The sequence below is a fragment of the Curcuma longa genome, chromosome 6 (genome assembly GCF_044706935.1).
Source record: "Curcuma longa cultivar G26 ecotype Majalengka, Jawa Barat chromosome 6, ITB_CL_G26_1.1, whole genome shotgun sequence".
NCBI lineage: Eukaryota > Viridiplantae > Streptophyta > Magnoliopsida > Zingiberales > Zingiberaceae > Curcuma > Curcuma longa.
The window spans coordinates 7,088,551-7,106,802 of NC_133866.1; the positions used below are offsets into that span (position 1 = coordinate 7,088,551).

Below are 18,252 nucleotides of genomic sequence, written 5' to 3' on the forward strand. Positions count from 1 at the left end.
TGCGGACAGACCTTCGGGTGGTAGTCAGCGACTCTGTTGCAGCAAGGACAGTACAGAGAAGAAATGTTATCGCTGTGGATTCGGTCGTGATCATCAGGTTGCGGATTGTACTGATACTTTGATGATATCGATAGGCTGTTTGCTACTATTGCAAACAACCTGGTCGTGTATATGACCTTGGGTGAACTGCCCACGGAGAGCTCAGCTGGAGCGTACTGGTAGTTCTACTTCTGGAGGCTACTGAGCTGCCCCAGTGGTTACCTACCGACCTCCGGATCAACCCGTTTGGGAATTCGTTGGTACTTCCCAGATATCATTTGCAGCTCGCTAGAGTGGTTACCTTTGGTGGATGTTGGAAGATAACCACTCTGGCTTGGTAGGTAACCACTCGTGAGTACCAACGAATTCCCAAACGGGTTTGATCCGGTAACCACTTTGGCTCGGTAGTCAACAGTAGCATAATAAGTGGCTAACCAATTCATGCCCAGAATGATATCAAATTTCATCACATCCAGTACCTGAAGGTCCACTGTGAGGATATGACCGTCGAAATTCAATGGGCATCCTCTAATCTCCTGACTTGTAGTCAGCACTTCACCCGAAAGTAAAGAAACTGCTAGACTACACGATCTAATCATAGGGATTCGTCCAATTTTCTTCAGAAATAGTTTAGAAATGAATGAATGCGAACTACCGATATCTATCAAAGTATCAGCAAATATGTCATAAATGGAAATCATACCACGAATGACCGATCCGTCGGCCCGCTGTGCCTCCTCTCGGATAATAGCATATGCACGATCGAACTCCGTGTTGGGCGGCTGTGTAGCTGGCTGTGATGTAGTCTGCTGAACATAGTGAGGAGGTACAGATGTCATCTAGGGTACGCTATAAGAAGTCTGCACTGCTGGTGGCTGCTGCTGCAACGGAGTCGCTGCATAACAGATCTCAGACTGGGAAGATGCTGGAAACACTATATAATCCCTCTCCTATATCTGGTATAACTGTCCGGAGGAAGGTAGAGCTCTCGGCTGCTGGGGTGCTCTGTGTCTCGGTGGTATCCTCGGCTGTCGCGGCTGTGTGGGTCGTCCTCCAGAAGTAGAACTACCAGTACGCTCCAGTTGAGCTCTCCGTGGGCAGTCACCCATCATATGACCAGGTTGTTTGCAATAGTAGCAAACAGCCTGATCAGATGGACAATCCGCAACCTGATGATCACTAGATCCACAGCGATAACATTTCTTCTCTGTACTGTCCTTCCGCTGACTACCACCCGAAGGTCTCGCAGGTCGTTTGCCTTTCTGTCGGCCTGAGAAATCTCGTGTACCGGATCCCTGAGCTGGCCTCTTCTGACCAGATCTCTGTGAACTCCGACCCTTTGATTTTTCTGCATCTCTCTCACGCGTAATCTGTTGTTGGGTAGTCTCAATAATCAGAGCCCGATCCAATGCCTCTCTGAAGGTACTGATAGGGCAACTAGACATCTTCAGGCGGATATACGGAGCTAAACCCTGCGTAAAATGGAACAGTCGATCTTTGTCCTGAGTTACCATATAAGGGTAGAACTCCGCAAGTCTAGAAAACTCTGCATGATAATCAGTAACTGATCGGTTCCCCTGCTTCAGATTCATAAACTCCTGTCGCTGTGTCTGACAGAATGCCTCTGAAAAATACTGCCTCTCAAATCGGAAAGATGTCCACGATGAAACTCGCTCTCCGAGTATAGTCCGCTGAGTCCCCCACCATGTGACAGCCTGATCACGTAGGTGATATATCGCCAGCTCGACTCTCTCTGCCTCCGTGCAAGAAATATAAACGAATGTGTCTGACATACTCCTCAACCAAGAGCGAGCGAGCCATGGGTCAGATTCTCCATGGAATAGTGTCAACTGATCCTTGACAGTCTTTGCCAATATCGGTATACGACTCAAATCTACAGTCTGGCTAATTGGAGCCGGTACCAGATCAGTAGCTGGTATCTCTGGACCGTCAGCAACATACTCGACCGGCTCTACTGGCTCAACAGGTCGTCTCAATGGTCGACCTCGTCCTCGGTTTACCGGGGCTATAATAACACTTGGTAATATATATAATTCTTATAAATTTCTAGAACAATAATAAAAGTACTAGAAATTCTACTTACAATTGCTTGGAGAATTCATACCGCTGTCTGTCCATCTCACAACTTGGGTCAAGTAACCAAATTTGACACCCCCGACACAACAACAAACTTAAACCTAAAACTAGATGCCCTAATATGCTCTGATACCAAACAATTGGTATCAGATAAACCTACAAATGCGATGATAACTCTCGGAAACACCGACAAATCCGACGGACACCGGAAATCGACTCAAATGCAACGAAAAATCAGAGAAATGAACCTACGCTCTGATACCTTAAATTGCATATGACAGCTATGACAACCACGGAAGAAACTAGATATGAACCCTAGCTCTGATACCACTAAATTGGTATCAGATACAGATAGATTCAACAATGCAACGATCAAATCCGAAATGATCTAACCTGCTCTGATACCACTAAATTGTCACGTTCCGGGAGGCCGTCCGAAAAATTTTGGCAGCATCTTCCCTGTAACAATGACATTTCCTAAGTACATACAATGATACACAGCCACATGCGGCTGGAATAAGGACTACACGTCCGATAAAAATCACAACAGATGCAACATAAACTATAACATAAGGCCTATATGACCACACATTACTATCACATGCACAATAACCAAAATAAATAAATATGCGTAGCGAAAACTGCATAAATCCGACAAAACAAACAACCACCAATGCAAACCCAGCATAACTACAGTCCATGTCCACAAAATACAAAATGCATACTCAAGTACAACTACAAACCACAACATAAACCCCTGAAGTGAGATAGAACCAGCCGACTGAATTCTCCAAGCTCCAAATAGCCTATCTGCTACCTGGGGAGAAAACAAAGTAATCCCAGGGTTTGGGTAGTGAGCATTAGATACTCAGTGGGTACAGTAATGAAGTGCATGTAAGGATAAACAACAGGAATAGTAAAAGAGCACAAGCCAAAGTAAACATGTATAGCAGAAGTGAATAACGTGTACATGGTAGCAAGTATCATGTATCAAGGTAATAGAACATGGTATATCAACTGATACAACAAAGAAAGAATCATACTGTGCAACAGGTATAAGAATCATAACATGTAATCATGTATATAATGGCACGCAGTGCAACAATCATAGCAACCAAGTGCAACAGCCACAATCATATGAATAAAGTAAACTATGTAATAATCCTACCAACAAATGCATGTATCAATCAACGCAATTAAAATATCCGTCACTGTCCGCACTCTACACTCCCCATTCACCCCCCTAGGGTAGTGAACTGAGGGGTCAAACATGACATACTGCACAAACTCCAACAACTGACCACTAAAGATAAGTGGGGAGTGACAGTGTAGCAGGAGGGCAATGTAGTCAGTCCTGGTCGCACCCAACTGTAGTGCAACCTCTTACCCATGTGCCACTACAACACGGTGTCAGGCAAGAGCCAACAACAACACCTACAACTATTATGGATGTATGATAATCATCCCAACATGTAATAGCTAAAGTTAATTAGTATGTTCAGCAGAAGTCAACAGGATTCGACATAGGTCAATAATACAACAGTTAATCCATCAGAGGTCATATGACATGTATCAGACAATGAATCATACGAGTATCAACAAGATAGATGATATAGCTAACAAGAGTATCAACATGATATTAAAGATCATCATAAGGTCAACGGCAAGTATCAAACAATGATTTTCAAAGGTATCAACTAGATACTAACTCAACTATCATGAATATCGATGACAGGATAATAACAACACATGCACTGGAATAGAAAACATGTATTGACCAAATACAGGGTACCCACCTGATCCGACGGTCGTCAACTCAAAACCCCAGAAAATATACTCACTCCATGTATAATAGGATCGTAAATCACAATCCTGCAAATAAGAACAAAACAACACTAAATACACGTCCATATTAAATTACACTAAAGTAAATCCTAACCCAACACTTAGGTTAATCCAACCCATCTGGTTTAACTTAATCCCACATTTAAACACAATTCAATTAATCGAAACCCCTGGTAATCCAACAAAATTCTAATAGGATCAATTCATTAAACACACAATCAGTTTCATAGAAACCTACCTAATCTCAAGACATTCCAACTAGCACAGATCCTAATTAGTTTTCAAATGATAACAACAACAGATCAAGATCAACATCAATCCAAGGGTAAACACTCTAAAATCCAACCCATAGTATCTTGTTAAAATGGAAATAAAATCAGATTCTATATGCGAAGAACTCACCTCAAGGTTGGATCCAAATCATGCTCTAGATCTCTAGATCCAAATTTACTTCACCTCCAACCCTTAGTTCACGGTTCTGTTCCAACAGTTCCGAAAACTCAATAAAATAGTAGTCATTTAATTGAAATCCAATGGAATAAACTCATTCCAAATAATCAACATCAACTTACCTCTAAATCAGATCATGAACCCTACTCAACCTTCAATTAAATGGAATGCCCTAGAATCCCAATTCAAGCCTCGGTTACACTCCAATCCACGTCACCTGATCTGATCGGATTTCCAAAATGTGGAATACAATCAACTTAAGGATTCAAAGAAACCATCCAACATCAAATCACAGAATCGAGTAGTTTCTCTCTTACCGATCGTTTCCTCCAGTTCTCTTCTTCTTCACAGCCGAAACCTCAAGCCGATCGAATCACAGCAACCGAGCTGTGAAGGTGGAAAATCCATCAACAATCTAAAGGAATTCAAGCTTAGAAATCTGTCAAGACCCTTGATCTAAGCTTCTAAACCCTAGATTTGGAGAAACCTCAGCTAAACTTACCGATCGGCTTCCTCACTTCAATCTGTCGCCGCCAGCTGATCCGCCTACACCTCACGAACCTAAGCTCCGATGCAATTAGCCCTCCACCGATCCACCCTCTGGTCGCCGGCTCCTCTTCAAGTCCGGCATCGGCGTCGGGCAGCTCCTTCAGTCGGCGGAGAGAAGAAACAGAGCGGCAGAAGACGTGCGATCGTAGGATGAGAATCGCGATTTGGGATGGAATGCACAGTACCGGTTTTATTCCTTCTTAATGTATCTCGGATCCAAAACCCAATAACCATTACCCTTTTAACCCTAATCCTATTAACCATTTAATACCATTAATGAGCTAGGGTTTGATTAATTAAACCAATAATACCTTTAATGCTAATTAACCTTTTTAATACTCTAATATTTCAGTATTTTACATTTGGAGCCCAACGGTGGCTCCGCCCCTGTAGCTGACCAAAATATACATTACAATCAATTGTTTTTTCGGGTCAAAACCATGCTCCTCAAGCTTGATCTATCATGTAGGTATTCCTTTGGCACAACTCCATATGAGTAATTCTACATGTTTGCAAGTGAAACATCAAATGCAAATACCTAAATTAATGCATTTATCTAATATAAAAATATCATGATTAATTTTAATTATAAGGCATGAATCAAATTGTTCAACACTAGTTATATCCTTGTAGTATATTGTAATACAACTATATTTATTCATATAATCTTAATTTGCATACTGACTATCATATACTTTTCATATGAATTTGTTGCACGTCTAATTCCCATTTGTTTGTTAGAGATATTTTCACCGGATTAATGTGTCATGAATTTGAAATCTCATAATATCTCATTCTTATTCCAAATTTGACACTGTTGAAGTCACATTGTGAGTAGAAAATCTTGAACCAAATCTATCCTTCTCAAGTCTATTTAGTCAAAGTCTTCCATGCCGTTCTCTTCCTCCGCTGGCTTGCGCGGCGGCACTTTTACAAACACTTCTCGGCAGCCACTTTGTGCTCATTGACCACCTCCTCGACGCCGGGATATATGGTCGATGCCGCAGAGCGAGCCTGCAGCAAGATGCATTGGCATGATGGAAGAAGGTTTGTCACCCAATGTTGTAACATATACAGCTTCGATTAATGGATTGTGTTAGAATGGTGCCACATCACTTACAATGGATGTCCTGGCTGAAATGATAAAGCTCAGCCTAATCTTCACACTTATACTTCTCTTATTCATAGTTTGTACCAGGACAGAGATTGAGGATGCTGAGAAGATGTTTGTGAAAATGCAAGAAAGAGGATTAGCCTTATGTGAAGTTGATAGGATTCAAGATGCTCAAAATATTTTCCAGAATGTGCTTCAGCAGAACTGGAGCCCTGATGGAGTGGTTTGGACAAATACTAGTTGATGGACTTTTAAATGCAGGGAAACCAATTTGTGCACAGAGTTTCTCCAAATGGTGGAAGCTAAGAATTGCCAACCCACGTCATATACGTACGATATTTTAGCCAGAGAAGCGTCGAAAGAAGCCATATCCCTGAAAAGCTCCTAACTCCTTGGGTAGCAGTTCACCAACTGAAGCAGTTTTGCAGACTCCTATTTGAGAGAACAATTCTTGAGTTGCAAACTTGTTGGAGATTGGAAAAAATATCCAAAAGGTATCTATAACTTTTATATTTTCCAATTTTTTTGTTTATACATTTATTTTCTCAAATTATTTTCTTTGATTCAGCGTAACTGCAAGAATTCTTCCATCAGGTAGCAACTGGAATATGCCAATGGATAACAAAGTACAGATAGCACCAGAGAATTCCATATCATACTAATCAGAAATCCAAACACCTTAAGGTAGAGTCCAACTTCATTTAAATTAAATTTTGTAGAATAGTTTTATCGAATTATTTGTTTACTTGATTCTAGTAAACAAGGTGCTTACTTAGATTCAATAAAATATAAATGCAAGTGATTCCTTCCAAGGATATTCTTGTACAGGATATTTGAGTTAATTCTTCAGACGACTAAAGGCCATACCACTTTCAAGAAACCAAATAAGCTTGAGTTTTATTAGGGTGGTTCAATGCAAATCTTGAAGGGACTACAATAAGTTGGCCCTCGATCCCAATCTAACAAAACAAAGCACATTCCATTAATTTTCTCCACTCACAGCACACAAACACATGGTCTAATACATCATGCAAGAATTAGGGAAGAAGAAAATCAGTAAGCCTCTTTCCACACAACCCCAAACCTCCAAATAAATAAAAGAGAACATGTTCCAATATAGGCAAGGGATACAGGACAAAGCAATTGCATACCCTTATATTCTTCTTGTGACTCCATGCCAAATGCTATACTCCACACTTGTAGGTCTACTCTCCCTCACTAACACCCTTTAAAAAGTGGCCTTGCCCTGCTTCTGTCCACCAAACAACTCCTTAGACAACCTTCCAAAACTTTTACTTCTTGGCTTTTGCAACTCCCCCATAGATTCTCCTCTCCCTGTATCCATCAAACCCCACTAGTTCACACAAAAAGAAAGTGCAACAGGACACACTTGTTTGTCTATAAAACAACTTGCCCACTTGCCACTTTGCCAAATCAAGCTGAGGCTTGCATCCATGAGCAGGCAAGGAAGTGACCCCGTCGTCCTCAATTCCTCCATTTCTCTGCTGCAGGAGAGGTTCAAGCAGCTGCAGAGGGTTAGAGAGAAGAGAGAGCCTCACAGGTCGGGGTTCGGGGGCCAGAGACAGTGGTTCTTTCCTGAGGCTCCTCCGCCCGGCCGAAACCGTGCACAGGGTGGTGGCGACGTGGAGTTGCCAGTTGACACCTCACTCTCCATGGCTGTGGGTCTTCAAGGCCATGCAGGTGTCATGTTCAGCTTGATGATAAAAGAGAAAGATCATGTTGATACTTCTCTTCACCTGTAGTACCAGCCATGTTCTTTAACAGATTCAACTGATGGATTTAGCTTGAAATTGAGACCTTCTATGTGAATTATAGATAAACAGATTAAGTAACGACCAAGTATAATCTTTAGCAAGCTTGAATTGTGGAATGGTAATGGAAGAAACTGTTCTTGCAAAATTTTCAACTAACTTTGTACATTTTAAAAATACATGTACTCATCAATTAATGTAGGAGTAAACTGAATCAAATTTATTAATTTCAGTAGAAAAAGGATCTTTGGTTTTGCTTGTATTAACAGTCTAGAAGAGATGATCTTAAGTAAAATCTTTTTGGATTCACAGCCTTGAAAAGAAAAAGCAAGACACACGATTCCTTTGCTGCTTCCCCAAACAAGCAATTCCAGGGCTGCCTCCAAAGACAAGTTAACGAATAAATTTAACTTTGGATTAGAGAGAGCAAGATGTTCGAGCGCAGAGAGACATGCATGATTCCAAGGAAGCTCACTTCTGCAAGCAATTCCAGTTTATAAATTACAAGACAACCTGTAGTCCTGTAGTCTCCCTCTCCTCCCTAAGAGATGTTGGAGGCCACCTTAACCGGCAAATACGAGACCGGCGGCAAGCCTGGCAATCTCAGCACCACGCTCTCCGTCGGCACCAACGTCGGCGAGGCCAAGCTCAAAGCCTCGGCCACCAACTGCTTCGCCCTGGAGGCTGACAGCTACTCACCCCCTAGCTTCGCCTTCTCTCTCTCGAAGCCCGACTCCTTCTCCATCCGCTACTCCCCGGAAAAAGTGATCCACAACAACATACTCCAATTCCATTAATGCTATATTAACGTACCATTAATCTCTTCATGAATGTGATCGGCAGAAGGACGGCGATCCGCCGGACTTGCGGTTCAAGTTCATGAACTCCATGAACGTGATGGGGAGGAGGGTGAACTTGGCGTACCACCACGCGGTGCAGGAGAAGAAGATGAAGGTGAAAAGTTTGGTGGAGCTCAACGACGAGCACAAGCTGGCGGTGAAGCACCTGGTGGGCACCAAGGACTGCGAGCTCAGGTACAAGTTCGCGCCCCATCGGTTTGTTCTGGTGGAGCCGTCCTACAAGCTCGAGAGCAAAGCGTGGGCGGTGGCCGTGTCCAAGAGTTTCGAGAGCGGCGACGTGCTGAAGGGGAGCTACGAGGTAGAGGATGGAAAGGTGGGCCTTCAGTGGAGCAGGACCTCCAAGGAGAAAGGAACCTTCAAGGTACTTTTAGCTTAATAACATATAAAATATAATTTATAAATTTTATTTATAAATTTTATTCGTAAATATTTTATTAATAAATATTAAATTAAATACATATCTTTAAATTTATTTTTATTAAATAAATATAAGAGTGTTGATATTCTGCGCGACCTATGCTGCGTGATCCCGTACGCGACACAGCCGACTCTCACTGCTTTCAGCCGCTCTCGCCGTGCCGTCCGGTCACCATCGGCCGCCGGACTGGGCCCGATCGATGCGCCACTCGTCGGCGCGTCGGCCGACGTCGGATTCCGGTCGGATTGTAGTCGGAATCCGACGTAATTTGGCCGGAACACGGCTAGCAATGGCACGCGGCATTTCCGGCCAAATCGCGGTCGGAGACCGGCCGGGGAAGGACCGGTGTGCGACGACTATCCTTCCCCGATCGGTCTCCGGCCGTGATTTAGTCGGAATCTAGCCGCGATTTGGTCGGAAACGCCGCGCGCCACTGTCAGCCGCGTTCCGCTCAAATTGCGCCGGATTCTGGCCACAATTCGGTCGGAATCCGACGTTGGCCGATGCGCTGACGAGTGGCGCGTCGATCGGACCTGGTTCGGCGGCCGACGGTGATCGGACGGTGAGGCGAGGGCGGCCGAAAGCGGCGAGGGTCGGGCGGGTGGAACATTGTGCATTCCCACATTTGGACGGTCAGATCTGGCTCGCGATCGCGTGATGGACGGTGGATCACGAGTCGCGCATGAGGTAGTCACGTAGAATATCAAAATTGATGAATATAAATAAAGAGTCAAATATTAAATATTTAATTTATTTACAGCCCGTTGGTGTCTGTTATTTATAGCTGATTGTGATTGGCTTGGCAGGTTTGTGGGTCATTGGTTAGGAAGAACAATGAAATACTACGGCAACTTATGGCACAAGCTACATGGAGCTGCAGTCTTTGACTCCTATTTTAAAGGGTTTTTTTTTTCAATTAATGGATATCGTTAAAATCCAACATTGTATCTTTCATAAAGTAATTCTGTGTTGGTTGTTATTTATTAAGCGTGATCATCAAGGTATTTTGCAAAAAAAAAAAAAAAAAACAAGACAAAATTTGATAGATGCATTGATGGCATTGAAGGACTTAAAGATTCATTCATAGAGGCGACTCTGGAAAAGATCACACCATCAGAAATAAAGAACGATAAGAAAACAAAAACAGAGAGAGATTTAGAGTTCCAACATTAATTCAGTTACAGAGAGGGAAGAAATAACAAGAAACTGAGTTTAATTGGCAATAAGTTCTTAGTAAAAGAAAGGATTAATACACTATGAATGACCAAATTGACAATGGAGGAAAGAAGATCAATTGGTCGTAGTTTCTTCTGGCTATTCGATCTATCATCTGTTATTGTCTTTAGCATGTATAATCTACTTCTGGCGGTAGGCGATGTAATTCGCCAAATGTAGCAAAGGTGCTGCCTTTATTGGATCGAATCCGGCGAGCTGCTCCGTGGAGGCTTTCAACAGTTGGCCGGCGAATTCCTTGGACTTGTCCAATCCCAGCAGCTTTGGGTATGTTGTTTTATCGCTGGCCAGATCCTTCCCTGCCGTCTTTCCCAGTTCCTCCGATGACTTGGTGACGTCGAGGATGTCGTCGACTACCTGGAACAGTAGGCCGATGGACCTGGCGTACTTCCTCAGCCTTTCGATCTGGTCGTCGGAGGCGCCGCCCACGATGGCGCCGAGGACGACCGAGGCCTCCAGAAGAGCAGCGGTCTTGTGGAGGTGGATGAACTCGAGATGGTCGAGAGTGACGGGGGCTCCGACGCCAGTGGCCTCGAGGTCGGCCACCTGGCCCGCGACGAGGCCCTCGGCGCCGACGCAGCGGGAGAGCTCGCCAACAGCGCGCACGATCCGGTCCGGGGGCACAGATCCATCCGCGGGATACGAGGCGGGATTGGCCAGGTGGCCGAAGGCGAGGGCAAGGAGGGCGTCGCCAGCGAGGACGGCGGTGGCCTCGTCGAAGGCACGGTGGCAGGAAGGGCGGCCGCGGCGGAGGTCATCGTCATCCATGCAGGGGAGGTCATCGTGGATAAGCGACATGGTGTGGATCATCTCCACGGAGACAGCCGCCGGCATCGCCCAGACGTCCCCACCGCCAGCGACCTCGCAGGCCGCGAGGCACAGCACGGGGCGCACGCGCTTGCCGCCGGCGAGGAGGGAGTAGCGCATCGCCTCGTGGATCCGATGCGGGTGCGCGAGCGGGACGGCCGCGTCGAGAGCGCAATTGACGACCGCCGCTTTCTCCAGCATGAAACCCTTGAAGTCGAAGTCCGTCGACACGGCCGGTTCGGGGGGGGCAGGGGCAGGGACAGGGGAGGTTTCGACTTCCACAACCTGGGGCAGCGGCGGGACGCGGCGGCAGCGGCGCGCGGCCGAGGTAGCAGTCGGCCTCCCGAAGGGCACTGCCAGCGGCACAGTACGGCAGGAGGCGGAGGAGCGTCGGGCCCTGGAGACCGCAGCGTTGCAGCAGACATGAAGGTTCATCAAAGAAGCCATTTTTCCCCTCTAAACTGAAGAAGGAACCCAACTCCTCCCTCAAATCGAAGTTTCCCCTCTTTACACGGAAAGGAGAGACGGCGAGGAAGAGGGGAAAGGGAGGATGGAAACGCAACGAGAGGGCGTTGGATCGATTGGCATTTGGGGGAGACGATGGTGCTGCAGCTGTAGAGGGGGGAGGAAAGGAAGGAACGTGACGGTGGTGGAGACGCACGACACGACAGCGGACGTATCTTAATGGGAGGGAGAGATGGAGAGTAGCCGATAGGGTGGGCCGATAGGGTGGGCGAGGCGGCAATTGGACGGGAAAAGGTAGAGCGCAGATTGCGTGACAGCGCACCGGCTTCCGGTTAAATCGCATGGATGTAAATGTGGTCCGATCGAGTCAAATTAATTTTTTTTTATAATTAAGTTTTATTATATAGAGAATTGATTTGCTGAGCGACTCCTTTGTGAGCGTCCGTGAGTGTCGTCCGATCCATCGTCTATCACACGATCATGCATAGATCTGACCGTCCAAATGTAGGAATGCACAGTATTCTCATCCGACCCGCTGCCGCCGCCCTCGCCGTGCCGTCCGACCACCGTCGGCCGGGAGCGATCAACGCGTTGCTCGTCGGATTCTGGTCGGATTTTGGTCGGAATCTGACGCAATTTGGTTGAAAATCGCGTGAGCTATTGCCGATCCGTTTCTAGCCAAATCGCGATGAATTCCGATCAAATCGTGATGCAATTTGGTCGAAAACCATGCGAACCATTTGTCCGCCACGATTTGATTGGAATCCGGAGCGCTACTGTCGGCCGCGTTCTGGTCAAATTGCGTCGGATTTCAGTCACAATCCGATCGGAATCCGACGTCGACCGATGCATCGACGAGCAGCGCGTCGATCACATCGGAGCCGACAGCCGGTGGCCGGATGGCGCTGTGAGGACGGTAGCAGCGGCGGTGGGTCGGGGTCGACGCTCATGGGCGCGCACGAAGGAGTCGCTGAGCAGATCAATTTCCTAGAGTACTATTTTATAAAATAAATTATGTATATAAATATGTCGACAAACCATCACATCCGGGCAATCCGACCTACCCGGTCCATTCCCGCTGAGCAACCTTTTTGTCACTTTGCACCTAAATAATTAATATAATTTTTTTATTTAACAAATTAATGAAAAAGGAATAACAGTAAGGGGTGCTTTGATGTATTTAAAATTTTATTCAAGGGGTTATTAGCAATTACAGCTTTCGTCTTGCTGAGCTCAGAGCACGCGGAATGGCCTTTATGGAAGGTGCAATAAGGAACAGTGAAGCTTCGAAGAAGAAGGTAGAGGAAATGTTGAGACAGTGAAGCTTCTTTTCCGTTCGTAATTTTACCGGTTCAACATACCTCCCGATCTTTGCCCGTGATCCCTCTTTGTTCATCTCAAATCTGCACCTGCCTTGCTTAATTCCGAGATTTGACCGTCTCTTTCTCATTTAGGTTCTGGCATTTATAAATTTCAGCCTTTTGTGTTAGATTTTGTTATCGGCACTTTATTTTTTTTTTTTTGAAGAATCTGTGCGTATTCTACAATATTTTGTTTGATCTCCGGCTGTCAGTTGTCCAGAATCTGTGCGCAAAGAGGGGTTCTGCTTAATCGGTGTAATAGGTGGGATTTCGTTAGCTAATTCATCGTTTTTCTCCGGTTTTAATCCCCCTTTTGGTCAAAGTTTGGATCTTCCTGTGCATGTTTGAGGGTTTTAAAATTTTGTCCTTTGAGCATTGTTCATCGCGCTCGAGATGGGTGGTCGGCTTAGCAAGAGGCCCAGCATGAGGCCAGACAGCCTTGATAGTCACGGCGGAGGCAACAGTATCCGTGGCGGTGATCAGGTTAATGGTGCCGCCGTCGGTCGGGCTGATGCAGTCCAGAATGGCATCGAGTACTCCGATGAACTGAGTTACTACGAGGCGGCATGCCACGCAGACCCAGAGCTTCAGTCCTTCGACTCCAAGATCCAGCAGCGCACTAGCCACGCCATATCCACCCTGGCTCTCGGGGTCGAGCTTCGCTCCCTCTCCTTCAACACTCTCAAGGAGGTGACCGGCTGCCTCTTCGAGACGAACAACGAAGTGGTTGTTGCTATTCTGAAATGCAAGGACGACATCTGCAAGAACGAGGAGCTCTTTGACCTTGTCAAGGACTACTTCGAGTGCAGCATCAAGACCCTCGATTACTGTACTGAGCTAGAGAAGTGCCTCAAGAAAGCTCGCGATAGGCATCTGATCATCCAATTCGCTCTCCAGCACTTTGAGGAGGAGGACAAGGAGGAAAATGGAGTTGAAGCTGAAGAAAATGGTAGGAATTACACAATGACCATAGAGAAATTGAGAAAATTTAAGGCTGCTGGCAATCCATTCACTGATGAATTCTCTCATATCTTCCAATCTGTTTATAACCAGCAGCAGTTAATGCTCAAGAAACTGCTAGTGAGAAAGAAGAAGCTTGATAAGAAGCTAAAATCAATACAGACATGGAGGAAAATATCAAATATACTTTTTGTAGCTGCTCTTACAACTGTCATTATTTGCTCTGTTATTGCAGCTGCTATTGCTGGACCTCATGTTGCAGCTGCACTGGCTGCTGCATCTACAATTCCGATAGGTTCTATGGGAAGGTGGATTAACTCATTGTTAAAGAACTATCAGAATGCTGTGGGAGCAGAGAAAGAGCTTCTGAGTTCAATGCAAGTTGGAACATGGATTTCTTTAAAAGACCTGGATACAATAAGGGTGCTGGTTGATAAGTTGGAGATTCATTTCAATTCACTGCTGGAAAATGCAGAATTTGCCCTCAAGGATGAAGAGGTAGTAAAGTTTGCAATTGAAGAGATCAAGCAGAACTTGGAAGTGTTCATGCAGAACATTGAGGATTTGGGAAAGGAAGTGGATCAATGCAGCAGGAATACAAGGAAAGCAAGAACATTGGTGTTAAAGAAAATTATCAACCACCCAAACAACTAGAATTATCTGCTGGTAAGGCATGGTATTTGTTTACTACTTTTTTCACTTTTTTTTTGTATCCAATTAAATTTAATTATAAGTCCTCTAATAAATTGCGACCATAAACATGTCAAAACCAAATTTCATTAATAAAGCATATTGTACATGTATGAAAATTTGATGATGGAATAGAAATGGAGGATTAAGTTTGCTTTGTGTTAATTGAAGTATAGCTTCATTTTGAACCAAAAATTCTGCAATGCCTGACCTGTTGACTTAACCCATGCTTTTCTATTTGATAATTGCGCATCTTCAATTTATGTTTTTCAATTTCATTTGTATCAGCATAGGATTGAGCTCAATATGCAACTAGATGCCAGTACTTTTTGAATATAAAATAAGCATGATTTTCTTTCCTTCTGTTTTTTTGCAAAACTTGTGTGAGATGCACTATCATGAATTTGCATTTGAATGGATATCATTAGTTTTGTCATTTTCCACCATGACCTCATATGCTGAACTTATAAAATTACTATCAGAATCAGCCATCCAGACGACATCTTTAGCTTTTCTGTACCCAATGGGAGTAATCAGCAAGGCATTTCTCCTTTGTATCCTCATTCAACGATCATCTTTTTGCCAACCTTGTAAGTGACGAAACCAGCAAAGATTGTGAAAAAAAAAACATGATGAGGATGAACATGATACAGAAGTAGATATAGAGGAGAGGATTGTAGCGGTTGGTCTACTGAGAATGATGAGGGATCTGGGAGGGACGTTGTTGGTTGAGGATTTGGGTGAATAAAACAGCAAAGGGGCTGAACAACAAAGATGAATGAAGCAAAAGGAATCAAAGTAGCAGAGAAGAGTGGTTTTCAGGTTGCAGAATTGAGGTAAGGAGTGTTGATAGGTGAACAGAAAAATAGGATTAACAGCAAGTTTAGTAGGGGAGGGGAGGCCCCCTGCTACATTGATCTGCAGCTTCCTCCTAAGGGTAAGGGGTTGAAAATTTTATGAAAGACTCTAGATACCAAGTTGACAGGGATAAGATTATATTGTATCCGTCAAAACAGAAACTTTACACTCATATCCCTTAAGAATTCTAATATCAACATCCGTATGTGCGTCAAACTAAATACGAGCTAATCAAACTAAATGAATAACCTGTACTTTGTGTCAACACTGCACTACTTGGACCCTCTTGGTCCCATTTGCTCACTTGATAATGAAATGTGTTAATGTGTTTTAATATAGCTGAGCTCAAGTGACATTTCTCCTAGTAGTTGGCTGGCGTGACCTTGTGATCATTCGACTGTGACAACTTGGCTTTTTCACAATTCAGATAAAACTTCAGAAAAATAAGTTGAAGAAACTGCTGATATCTAGCAAGTTAAACAGGATGAAGAATGGGGCTAGTGTTTTGTAGCAGGAGGAAATAGGGGATACAAGTGTGTGCCATCTGGGAAGAGGAATGTTCAATTAATCTATTGAAATATCAAATTGAGTGAAAATTTAGGAATCTGTAACCTTTATATTGATTGAATGTTGATTATTTGGTCATATGGTTGATTCTTTGATCACAAAATGCTTCTTGTAGACATGCAATTTGGAGCTCTATTTCGTCTAGCTGATCAGAAAGTAAGGTCAACCTTTAAACAAAAACAAGGATTATAAGAGAAGAACAAAACTGTCTTCCTTTTTAGAGCAATAAATGGATGCATAATGCAAACATGAAAGACTGGAGGCATGTAATACCAACTATTGTGGTCAAAACTAGTCTAGCTCGAACCTCAGTTGAGGAAGTTGGCTAGCGAATACTAGATTGAGAGGAGTTCAACTAGGTTGTGTTGAGGATCAGGTTTATCTTGGCTGACGTCAACACTTTAGATGAGGTAGGTTGGGTTTGGTCAAATTGCCAGCACTCAGGTAACTGTATTCCCATTACTGATCATTATGGATGCTCCTCTTCATGGGCCACCAACAATTTCTTTACTCTTACTCCTAGGGCGTAGTTGAGTTGGTACCTAGGTAGTAGACTTGCATCAAAGGGCAAGAGTTTGAGTTACGGCCACTGTGATTAAAAAGTCCTTCCACCTAGAGAGTCACTCAGTATCTGATTTGCATCCCTTCATTAAACTATGGGGCTGGCCATGAGGGATGCTTGTCATGAGCGTTATCACATTTTGCATCAAACAATTTCTTTACTCTTAAGTTGTGTAATGTGAGTGAAGTGGTAACAGTATTTCTCATGCATGAATAACCAAGTCGAAGAATGTAGGCAAGGGTGATAATTAACTTTCCATAACAATTCAACAGAAACTACATACTCTACTAGTAAAATTTATGATACTTTCCATGATCATGCATTATTGCTCAAAATCTTCATTCTTCTTTCAACTGGAATCATCTGGTTGTCCACTCTTTCAATCTAAGTTCTTTCTGTTTCATCTGCAGAATTTTCTATAACATTGACATTATTGAGATGCAACTTATCTTTGAGAGGAATACTTGTTGAAGAGAGACTCTTGCTGATTTTGGAGAACACTAATAAGGAACATGACGCAGGGAGAAAACTCAGAAAATGGCTGCCAGTTGAAGCTTGACATAGTAGTTGTTGGAAGATGAATGTAGTGTCAGTGAATCCAATGAATGATGAATCATGTTACTTATATCTCCTGTAGTCTTTCTTTCAAGTTAGAACTGGCTTAAATTGACACTGTATTAAGAAATCACTTGGTGGTGTTGAAGCTCATGTAGCTTGCTCCATCTTTACTTGCTTGATAATTTAATTGCTGAATATTTTACTCTCAAGGCATGTTGCCCAATTAATACTCAAACTTTTGTAGGACTATTAGTTGCCAAAGTTGAAGAAAATAAATTTGAGGATTGACAAATCGTTGTTTCATCTAAAATCAGGGACCAAGGTCGAAATTTTCAAATTAAAATTCATTTTTAACTTCTTAAATTTGAAATTTAAGATTTTATATTGTGAAAATTGACCTACATCAATGTTTAGAGATTTTCAAATTTTTTACATATATTTTTTAAAGTATTTTTGAATTTTTAGAGTTGAATAATTTAATTTTGGAAGTGTTGGTGTATTATAATTGTGAAATATAATTTTTAAAAATTATTGTATATAGTTGTGAAGTAAAATATAAAATTTGGGATTTTTAATAAGTTTTGTTTGAATTCACCTCTTTTGATTGAAAATCCTGACTACACCACTAATAGTTGTTACTATAGCTATAGTAACTATAGTTTTATAGTTGTTATAATGTGAATATTATTGAACAATATAAGTTCACGTTGTAGCAATTATGAAATTATAGTTGCTATAATTACGGTAGCAATTATGAAATCGTAATGACTACGTCACTAATAATTATTACTATAGTTATAGCAACTATAATTTCATAGCTGCTATAATATGAATGTTATTGAACAAGATAAGTTTGTATTGTAACAATTATGAAATCATAGTTGCTATAACTGCAGTAGTAATTACGAAACCATAGTGACTACGTCACCAATGCTATTACTATAAGTTATAATTTTATAACTACTACAACGTAAATTTTGTTGAATAAGATAAATTCGTGTTGTAATAATTATGAAATCGTAATTTATTATGTTTATATAATAATCG

The 18,252-nt window shown here is 42.9% G+C and overlaps 3 protein-coding genes and 1 long non-coding RNA gene across 5 annotated transcripts; 2 read left to right on the forward strand and 2 right to left on the reverse strand.

Moving 5' to 3' along the window:
- Window positions 1–2,742: 2,742 nt before the first annotated feature.
- LOC141830317 (uncharacterized) lies at window positions 2,743–5,076 on the reverse strand. 2 transcript variants are annotated; one of them, XR_012601961.1, is made up of 6 exons: window positions 4,934–5,076; window positions 4,749–4,818; window positions 4,554–4,653; window positions 4,384–4,459; window positions 3,933–4,008; window positions 2,743–2,953 (listed from the first exon to the last, which is right to left on the reverse strand). It is a non-coding gene; the product is annotated as an uncharacterized LOC141830317 (long non-coding RNA). The 2 variants fall into 2 exon arrangements; XR_012601960.1 differs by having other exon boundaries at window positions 4,749–4,846.
- A 3,265-nt stretch (window positions 5,077–8,341) lies between these two features.
- Window positions 8,342–10,031, forward strand: LOC141830373 (outer envelope pore protein 24B, chloroplastic-like). Its single transcript, XM_074717810.1, has 3 exons — window positions 8,342–8,630; window positions 8,710–9,087; window positions 9,951–10,031. Exons 1-3 carry the CDS (start codon window positions 8,415–8,417, stop codon window positions 10,029–10,031), a joined length of 675 nt encoding a protein of 224 aa, XP_074573911.1. The 5' UTR covers window positions 8,342–8,414.
- A 267-nt stretch (window positions 10,032–10,298) lies between these two features.
- On the reverse strand, window positions 10,299–11,845 carry LOC141830960 (geranylgeranyl pyrophosphate synthase, chloroplastic-like). The gene has a single exon (XM_074718409.1). The coding sequence runs from the start codon at window positions 11,629–11,631 to the stop codon at window positions 10,501–10,503; it is 1,131 nt and encodes a 376-aa protein (XP_074574510.1). The 5' UTR covers window positions 11,632–11,845; the 3' UTR covers window positions 10,299–10,500.
- A 1,075-nt stretch (window positions 11,846–12,920) lies between these two features.
- On the forward strand, window positions 12,921–17,414 carry LOC141830800 (UPF0496 protein At4g34320-like). Its single transcript, XM_074718227.1, has 2 exons — window positions 12,921–14,636; window positions 17,058–17,414. Exon 1 carries the CDS (start codon window positions 13,404–13,406, stop codon window positions 14,622–14,624), a length of 1,221 nt encoding a protein of 406 aa, XP_074574328.1. The 5' UTR covers window positions 12,921–13,403; the 3' UTR covers window positions 14,625–14,636; window positions 17,058–17,414.
- The last annotated feature ends 838 nt before the right edge of the window (window positions 17,415–18,252 follow it).

Excerpts from the sequence above, each read along its gene's own strand:
- LOC141830373 (XM_074717810.1), top strand. The coding sequence starts at position 8,415 with ATGTTGGAGGCCACCTTAACCGGCAAATACGAGACCGGCGGCAAGCCT. Across the intron at positions 8,631-8,709 it reads TCCGCTACTCCCCGGAAAAA|AAGGACGGCGATCCGCCGGA; the intron begins GTGATCCACAAC and ends TGTGATCGGCAG. Across the intron at positions 9,088-9,950 it reads AGGAGAAAGGAACCTTCAAG|GTTTGTGGGTCATTGGTTAG; the intron begins GTACTTTTAGCT and ends TTGGCTTGGCAG.
- LOC141830960 (XM_074718409.1), bottom strand. The coding sequence starts at position 11,631 with ATGGCTTCTTTGATGAACCTTCATGTCTGCTGCAACGCTGCGGTCTCC.
- LOC141830800 (XM_074718227.1), top strand. The coding sequence starts at position 13,404 with ATGGGTGGTCGGCTTAGCAAGAGGCCCAGCATGAGGCCAGACAGCCTT.